The sequence below is a fragment of the Pleuronectes platessa genome, chromosome 9 (genome assembly GCF_947347685.1).
Source record: "Pleuronectes platessa chromosome 9, fPlePla1.1, whole genome shotgun sequence".
In the NCBI taxonomy this organism is placed as follows: domain Eukaryota; kingdom Metazoa; phylum Chordata; class Actinopteri; order Pleuronectiformes; family Pleuronectidae; genus Pleuronectes; species Pleuronectes platessa.
In genome coordinates this window covers 20,432,863-20,442,200 of record NC_070634.1, presented here as the reverse complement: position 1 = coordinate 20,442,200, position 9,338 = coordinate 20,432,863, and the positions used below count along the sequence as shown (strand labels likewise).

At 40.5% G+C, this 9,338-nt stretch overlaps 1 protein-coding gene across 2 annotated transcripts; it reads right to left on the bottom strand.

Moving 5' to 3' along the window:
• Positions 1-574: 574 nt before the first annotated feature.
• On the bottom strand, positions 575-9,047 carry si:ch73-40i7.5 (amyloid-beta A4 precursor protein-binding family A member 3). Of its 2 annotated transcripts, none has more exons than XM_053429815.1 (11): positions 8,743-9,047; positions 6,488-7,484; positions 6,318-6,351; positions 6,085-6,230; positions 5,702-5,788; positions 4,304-4,495; positions 3,293-3,472; positions 2,801-3,013; positions 2,114-2,233; positions 1,466-1,606; positions 575-1,367 (listed from the first exon to the last, which is right to left on the bottom strand). In XM_053429815.1, the coding sequence occupies exons 2-11, from the start codon at positions 7,469-7,471 to the stop codon at positions 1,296-1,298; spliced, it is 2,169 nt and encodes a 722-aa protein (XP_053285790.1). In that variant the 5' UTR covers positions 7,472-7,484; positions 8,743-9,047; the 3' UTR covers positions 575-1,295. The 2 variants fall into 2 exon arrangements, with proteins under 2 accessions (XP_053285790.1, XP_053285791.1); XM_053429816.1 differs by having other exon boundaries at positions 6,318-6,348.
• Between the last annotated feature and the right edge of the window lie 291 nt (positions 9,048-9,338).

Genomic DNA, 9,338 nt, shown 5'->3' with positions numbered 1-9,338 from the left:
TAGCTGATTGGCCAAGGGCTTGCAGCGCATCCGCTATTTGCACGCTCTCGGTCACTTGGATAATAATAACTGTATTCGTGCAATGTTAACGTGGTTATAAAATACATTTTTAATGATAACAATAACTTTTTGTGAATAAGACGTAACAAGGTTACAAAGTGCTTCAGAAAAACCAAGGCCAATAAACAAATGCACTAAAAATCTAAGTTATTCAATTCAAATCCGTTTTAAGCAACATATAACACATTAAGGTTGAGACGTTAAAATGTATAGAGAAACTGGACAGTTCTAACAATGAGCAGCACTTTGGTGATTGTGAAGAGAGACACAAAACAACTACTCCCTCATCAACTTGAAGTAAAACCTCTAGCAGACTCAGTGGGCGGCCATCTGCTTCGTCCGGTTGGGGTGAGAGGAGATATTCTTAATATAAACAGCACATCATTACATATTATACCAATCGCTTATTAAAATAGTGTCAATAATAATCATTTGCAGTTTAATAGTTTTGTTTAAAAACAGGATGGTCCCATTTAAAATATGATCATGACTCAGCAGAACCCCATACAAAATGTTTCCATTTTCAAAAGGTTTCATTTAATATGTAGAAACTGAAACCTACTCATCAAGCAATGGCTTCTCAATAAATAAAATAAAAAAAGTCATCATACAGATCGTTTTAATGAACATCCCCAAAACAGCAATGTCTTAAAAATATATGAATCTCTCTGTCACATAAGGCAGTTACCCTCAGTTGAGCAGGGTGTCTGCTAACTGTCAGGCACAGTAAGAAAAACATTGTATGAATAGAAACAGAGCGTCGCACCCAGCACCTTCCTCTGAAGCTTGTTGCAGACACTTGATACACGACACTGGAAGGACATTACAATGAAATACACTGACCCTCTCTAATGATTCAATTCAGATTCCCCGCATCAAGCATGTTTGCCTCGGGCACACCAGGTTGGAAAACTCGTGATCACTCAACACTGTTCACCACCATGTGAAGTAGTGAATAAAAAAAAATATCTTTGCATCTCAGCCATTTCCTGCATTGTTAAATATCTGATAAATAAAGAATGAGAGCTAACATCTATTCGCACTTTAAAATAAGTCTTAAAAAAAGTCTAATCGACTTTAAATTTAAAATATATAGCTAGACTAATTTGTTGTGTTCAGTGGTGTGACAACAGCTCATGATATGGTGTACAATCAATTGCATAATATTTTCTGAGTTTGGCAAAAGTTCATGTAGGTTGAATACTGTGCAGTATTTTCGCCCCTTGCAGAAATGCTCAAATAAACACTGGTTGCTCCTGTCCCGTTAAGAGCCGATATGTCGAAGCAGGCATCGTCTTCAAGTGAATCTGCCCAGAGAGGAAAAAGAAAATCAAGATTCAAACTGTGAGAATACATAATGATCCCTTTTCAGATCCTCCAAATAAATTCCAGCATTTAAAATCACCTCTCCAACTGCATTGGTCAGGATCTGGATGATCTTTTCGTGCTGCGTGGCGACAACACTTTGTCCATTTATTTCAATGATGCGGTGCCCGACACGAATGCCTCCTCTCTCTGCTATACCGCCCCGCATCAGACTGCAGATCTGCAACGAGGAAATAGAGACATTTTAAATTCAAGATGTTATTTAAACATGTTTGAAAGCTGGGTTAAAAGAACAGATGATCATGATTATTTTATAAAGTCATGTTCCCAAGGTCAACTTTAACTATTCAAATTTAAAACAAAAATACTAAGTGGAGTTGATGAAGGCTTCCTTGGTTCATCCGTTTAATATTTTATTACATTCTTTAGATAACCTTAAAAAAAACTGGTGGTTAATTTGCCTTTTATTTACCAAGGCAATACTAACAGTTTATCATCAAAACAGATTAATAAATGTTTGTGTAAACGGGTTTTTCAGTTATCTGGAATTTGTATTGGGTTTAGAGTCATGATCAGAGTCTTGTGGAACAATGCTCAGGGAGGTTGTTTAATTTAACCATTCTCCAATAACATGATTTCCTAAAACAGCACAAAATAAAACTATTAGCTGTGTGGGCTTCCACACCCGACTTGATATCGACACAGTTAAATATGAATATTGACATACAATGCCGTCCTCCACACTGAAGCCGAGCTGAAACTTGAGATCTGGTCTCTTGATAATTGCGCTGGTGACCGGAGGGCAGTGGACGATGCTGAGCTTCAAGTACTTTTGGCTTTTCAGGTCCTTAGATGGAAGAAAATGTCAGGAACAATAAGAGCAAGAGGTTAAAAGGTGACTGTATAACATTACTTTTTATTATGTTGTCTGTGTTATGAGACTTTGAGCCTCATTGTTGGTAGTTGTCTATAAAAACATCCACTTGGATTTACTCAATACATCACAGCCCCTTAAGCATTTTGGCACTGTTGTTGATTCCGTGATTTCCATGAGTTATAAATGATGGCATTATGTTGTTTTGTTTGAAAAATGTTTCTCATTACTTTGCAGATCAAACTGTCTTGTTTTCAAGGACATAAGAACAGGAAAAGGAGAAAATTCAACTTTTCTGCTAAAGAAAACAGAATCAAATCATTACTGAGACATTCTCACACTGCATGGAGACACACTGCCATCTAGTGTGCCTTTAGGATACTACCTGAGCAAGTATATGTAAATGACCACTTGAGGCAGTGTATCTGAAGCTACTGAAAAATTCCAGCATAAACTCAAACCGCCACGACTTTTATCATCATTGTTAATACTGTTGTTGTCATTTTAATGATAGGTCTGTGCAGAAGCTTCTCTTCTTACCCGGATGATGTTCTGGCAGGTGGTGATAGGCAGACCCACCATGCTGGTGCCGTTAACGGACATGATGCGGTCACCGATGCTGAGCTCGCCGGAGCGCTCAGCTGCACCTCCGTGAAGTAGGTTGGCCACCACCACAGTGGGCAGGATTGAGCCCCAGCCTGACTCCACCACTGCTACCCCCAGGAGCTCTCCAGCAGCCTTGGTAATGGCCACCTGAACCACACACAGAAATCTAGTTAACCAATTACTCTCTTACAAATTATGTTCAATCTATTTAGTCATTCACAAAAAATCTACATAACACACTTGAGGAAAAATAACTACATCTAACAGGAGTCTTCTTAAAAATATACTTTCAAATTTTCACTACCTTTGTTTTAATGGTCACCTTAGCTATAAATTACACATGTGGTGTATGAATGAGAAACTGATTCTACTTCAACACAGGCCTGCTGTATTTTGATGATGTGAAACCGATATAAAGCTGCTTACATCTCTGAGGTTCTGAGAGTCAGAGAAGTGGGCCAGGTCTCCGTTGTAGAGCTCCTGACTCTCCAGGTAGTCGCTGTACTCGCCGGGCCTCAGGTCGCTGGCTTTGAGGCCGTTGGTATGAAGGAACTGCTGATAGGCCACGCCGAACGCCTGACCAATAGCCTGGGCTATCGTCTGAGCCTGAATGAAGAAACACGAGAGAAGAGAAAAGAGGTTTCAACAGAGTTGTTGCATTAACATCTGTGATAAGACTTTTGGATCTAGATGGCAGGTTTAATATATATTTCACCTCATATTTTCATATTAACAAATTAAAACAAATGAGCTAATTTGCAAAACACTAAATAGAACAAATGTCACACCCTAAAAAAAGTTCCCTTCTTTTCCATAAAAGGTGATGCCTTTTTTATACTGTTTCAACATAGTTATATTTTAAAATGCTAATTTATTGAGTCGTCCCCACTGTGAAATGTATTTCTGAATAAAAGGAATCATATGAAATAAGTTAAGCTGGGAAAACCTAGCTGAGGAGACAGGAGCTTCATGGCCTTTAGTGGGTCGTAGCCAATTAAATTTCTAAAAGAAACTCTTCCCATTCAGTCTGGCCAACTGTGGGAAACTGGGACGACAGCCAGACCTTTTTTACATTCATGAGATCTTGCTGGCTGTCTGGAGGAAGGAAAGCAGGCCAAGCTGAAGCTGAAACTGTTGTCTAGCAGGAAGCAACACATTTGATCTGATTTATACAAAATTGCAAGGAGCAAGAAAAACTTTAATAAAGCCAGTTGTTTGCTTGATGTTTGCCTAAATGCGCCAGGCTCGTGCTGAAGAGATTAAGTTGTGGCCACTTTGAAGATCATAGAAACAGGGCAGGGAACACTTATTTTTATCGTCTAGCCACCACAGCAGATGTTGGGAGTCCAGGGTTGAAAATTTTCGATGCAATAAGTCAAATAAAAGTTTAGAAATTAAATGTCGTCCTTCTGTAACACTTTTTAAAGACTGACTCACATCCTCAGAGGAGAAGACATGACAGATCATCAAGCACTTCTTCTGCGAACCCGAGGAGGATGACGGCGAGGTGGAGTCAGAGGGAGGATCACTATCCTGTCCTTTACGCTTCCTTCGTGCCATGAGGACCACGATTTTACCAATGTCGGCAATGTAAGAGATCATCTGCAGAGCGTGATCCATCATCGCTTCCTGACAGAAAGAAGTAATGATGGGGTTAATACAGTTAGAAAAGGAAATGACAGGAAGGTCTGGTTTTCAGCTTCACCTGCGGTGACTTATAATAGAAAATTCATGACAAAGAACATGACCCCACCTTTATTTTTAATTGTAATAAGTACTGTACACATTTCTAAAACTCCTCAAGGTAACAGGAGACACTAAACATGTACAACAAGCTGCTATAACACAGGACATTGAAATATAAGTGTGTGTAAGAGAAAAACTAGACATGAAATGATTTTAAACTGTCGTTGCAGCGTCCTTTAAAGCAACAGTTTAAATGAGTGAACTGCCAAAAGGTTTTCTTCTTGCATATAGAATAATAAACTAAATAATAAAGTATGATTTTCCTTTAAATGCTTCTGTGTTTTAAATCGTAAGAATATCATTTGTAATCAATAATTGAAACTAAGAAACTCAGTGAGTTGCAGTGAGGCACACCCATGCTAAAGGGGGAGCTGACAGTAAATGACCCACTTTCACTCCCCTGACAATTCAACCACACAGTTGAGGAAAAAATAGACTCAACTATAACTGCAACATTACTGCAGTGCTCTCATATTAAATCCCCCCCCAGTTCTATATTAAGGATTCCTGCTGTGAGAGCTCAATGTGGAGGTGAAAATTAAGAGGCGTACTGCTGCCTTAGAAAACTTAAGTACAGTAACGTATGTTTTTGAAAAAGGAAATCAAACTCTGAATTTAATCATTTTTCATGATAAGAGTTAGTAAGAACACTGGACACATACCGGCAGTTACAGACGTCTAAGCTGACAACAAGTTGTCCAAAAACCTTCAATTTATTTAAGCAAACCGACAGTATGCTGATAAATTATCCTTAAAACCTGAAAATTAAGATTCTAATATACTTAAACCTCATAATTTAATCCACTTTAAGACCTGTCATCAAATGAGATTCCACTGATCCATCCACAGATTTTGTTTGCTTAAAGTCCAGGAATGCAACCAGTATAAATGGTAGAAAAATCTTTGACACAACCAATTGTACCTAATAATAATAATAATAATACTTTATAATGCTACACTCTTATATTTTGATTGAGTACAATTGTATAATAGTGCTTTAGAAAATGATGATATGCTGATCAAAGTTTTCAAACTAGAGGAAAGTAAGATAGCTAAAGAACTACATTGAGACAATGTACAGTACTGTACCTGTGTGTCAGCAGTGAGCACTTTGATTCGCTGCGTCGAGATGAACAGATCCACTTCTGTCATTGGCTGAGACTCACCCTCTGGAGCCTGAAAGAAACACAGTCCAGTCAAAAGAGTGCGGGACATCCGCTCAATCTCAGAACAACTGTTTGGTTTCTGTTATCGTAAGTACGAGTATATGAAGACATCGCCAGCAAGTTGATCTTATGGTAATAGAAAGATCTTAAATGTATACATATATGGTATATTAGTCAGAAAAAGCTTTACTGAAACATTACCTCACAGAAACACTATAGCAATATGGCACAGAAACTGCTGTGCTTAATGTTCACGTCTGTTGTGTTGTGCTTCCATTTCAAAGCAGCATCCATGATGGACTTCACCTTTATTCGGTCCACAGCCTCCTGAGCCTGAGTCATACGAGCGTTGGTAGACGGGTTCTTCTCGGATTTGATCTGAGTGGAGCCCAGATACTTGGACCCAAATATCACCCCATCCAACAGGTCTTCAGGATCACAGGGACCAGGCACTAAGATACAAAACAGCATTGGTTATAAAATGACGTTGCTTCTATTCTTTATAGTGTCAATGAAAGAAATGTAGTGATATGATTTACCGTCTTTGTAAGCAGGGCGATCATCAGCACTCTGCTGTAACAGCAAAGAGGAAAATTAAGGATTATAGCAATGCATTAGCTGATAAAATTAACTTTAAAAGATCATTATTGTGATATCGGATCGCTTTTCGGGCCTTTTACCTTATTATACTATTTTCAACATGACCCACCTTTTCATTGTCTGCAGCCGCTTCTTCATCCGGAGGCTCCTCACCCAGCTTCATCCACACTGGTTCAGGATACTCTTCGTCAGGCAGAGAGGAGAGGGAGTCCTCCCTGTGGCGCTGATGTTGCCCATTCCTATAATGCCCCCAGAACTTCTGTGCATCCCCCTGACTGTAGGAAACTGACACCACTGCGTCCACCTCTCCTATGTGGGGCAAAGAGGTGGGACGTGGTCTAGCACCGATCTCTGTGCACTGAAGCAGCCCTAGCACGTCTCTCTGGTGGCTTTCAGAGAACAGCAACCCAGTGGTTTCAGTGCTGTTATCTGTTATTAGGGATGAAGCGCAGGCTTCTTGCTCAGACATGCTGGAGCAGTGATGGTGAGATGGTGTTCGATGATCGGGATGAGGTTCTTCCTCCATCAGTTGGAGCTGGCTGAGCAGGGAGTGGATGCGGCTGTGGTCTTCGTCAGCTGATGTTCTGTTAGGAACTTCCTCTTCTGTTTCTATATTTTCCATGTCCCTGAATGTTACCTCCCTGTCCTCCTTCTCCCCAACACCCTCCAAGTCTTCTTGCCTCACCTCTTCTTCCTCATCCACTGCTACATCCTCTTCTTCCGCTTCCACCTCAGTATTCTGCTCTGGTTCTGAATTTTTTTGCACCAGTTCCTGCTGGTTTATGTCAATCTGAGCCACTGTGTCACTCATGTCCAAAGATACTAATACTGGCTCCTCTGGACTGGCCTTGTCTAAGCTGTCAGAAGGAGGGAAGCTTGGGTCATCCAGGTTGTCTGCGGAGCCCGCCTCACTGGAGGAGTCAGACCTCCAGTCTAATGGAGGAGGTTCAATCATGTTGAAGGAGTCCAGATCCTCCACCTCTGAGCCTGGCAGAGCGGACACAGTCCGTCTAATGACCTCAACCCCGGAGGCTTCATTAACAGGGACAGAGTCAGAGTTGGACTGATCAGCAGGGCAGACGTCTGTGTCCATTCTGTAAGTAAGTCTGTCAGAGGGAGAAATCACCATTACACACTTACTTCTTAGTGAAACCACAATGCAGCAAACTTACGAGGAATCTGGTTCATGAGGTTAATCAAAAATCCATAATAAACAAGAGCTGCTACACTCACAAATCCCCAAATATAAATACCTCTATCTAAACCCAGCACTGAACTACAACCATTCACCCTCTTCGTCCTCGTTGCACAATGACAATCAAGATAGAAGCAGCAACCTAAAGCTCAAAGTTCATGGACATCATGTGCAATGTGTGTCACCATGAAACCCCAGGACTCACGCCCCTCTCACCTAAGAAAGAAATGCTTAATACATATATTGCAATTACATGCAAAATATGAATCAAGTGCCTCAGGAATAATCAATCAATATCTGTTTACATGGCACCTTTCAAATGATATTCAAAGTACTTTGCAGGTAATTTACCAAATAAAGGGATTTAGTATGAATTAAAAAATGTAATTAAACATAAAGGAAAGTTAAGATAATACGTGAAGAAAGTTAGTATATTAAAATATATAGAAATGGAGGTATGGTCATTCTTATCACACGTGTTGAAGAAACAAATCATTTTTCAAACCAATGCAGTGTTATTTAGGAAATGTACTATTTAAAAGAGTATTTACAAATACTTCTCAGTTTACTGGCATGTTTACAAATACCCGTTAACACAAATACATTTGTGTATCCCATAATATTAGATGTTTTTTTACGGATGTACACGTTGCTTGTACCTTTTAATTTTAAAGGATGTTACATTAGACCATTAGATAGCGGATCAAACTTTATTAGTCATGTAGTCAAAGTCAAGGTGAACTTTATTGTCAATTCAGACCAAACAACAAGAAGTAAACGAATAAGTAAACTTAACACACCAAAAATAGACATAGAAAAAAATACATACTTACAGACCTAAAGACAAACTAAGCTATAAAATGATCAAATGCAGGTCACTTCTCAGTGGTTGGATTATTGCACCAAGTAAATATAAACTTGACACTGGTGATTATTAATAAAATGATGGAACATTGCATTTTTGCACAGACAACTGCAGCATTGTGCACGATATGAAAACGGACAGTTAACGGGGAATGGCTCAGGACGTGGCTAACTGAGGGAAGCTAGTCCAAGGAGCTGGAGGCTAGTTGGCTAATTAGCACAGCGGCATGCTAACGGGAAACCCGTTTCCAAACTCGGGAAGACAAAATAAAACCCCGTTTTGAGTCGAGGAGAGCGGCTCTAACCTGGCGACGAGGGGCCGTCTCGGTTCCTTTGTGCCCGGACGCTGACTCCTGACGCCGCGACGACACAGGAGTCGACGTGGTTTGAGTTTCGAGCCTTTTCCCAAACTCCGGCTGTGTCCTCTTCGTCATGCCACCGACAGCAGCAGCGGCGCCGGTGAATGAGCTGAACTCACATCGTCCCCGGAGAGGCTCGGTCAGTGTCCGTGTGAAGCTCAGTCTCCCTGACGAAGAAGAGGAAGAGGAGGAAGAGGAAGAAGATGATGTTGTTGTTAAACTCACTGGTTCTGGAATGGAACTGTGCTGCGTTCACGTGCTCCAGTCCGCCACTCCGCGCCTACCGCCTACACGGGATTTCACAGCACTTTCCCCACAACACGTTGCGTTTAGCACGAACGCTGCTGTGTGTTGAAATCCATAATGATAACAAATAGCTTTCATCTGACATATTTTCAAAGGTTTAATATTTGCGGTCAAGTGGTTCATAGCTCGATGTTGATGTGTCCGTGAAACACTTGAAGGCAACAGTACCACGTCACTTGATCATTAAATTCGTCACTTCACAAACACGTCATCATCTCGAACTCTATGAGAATTTA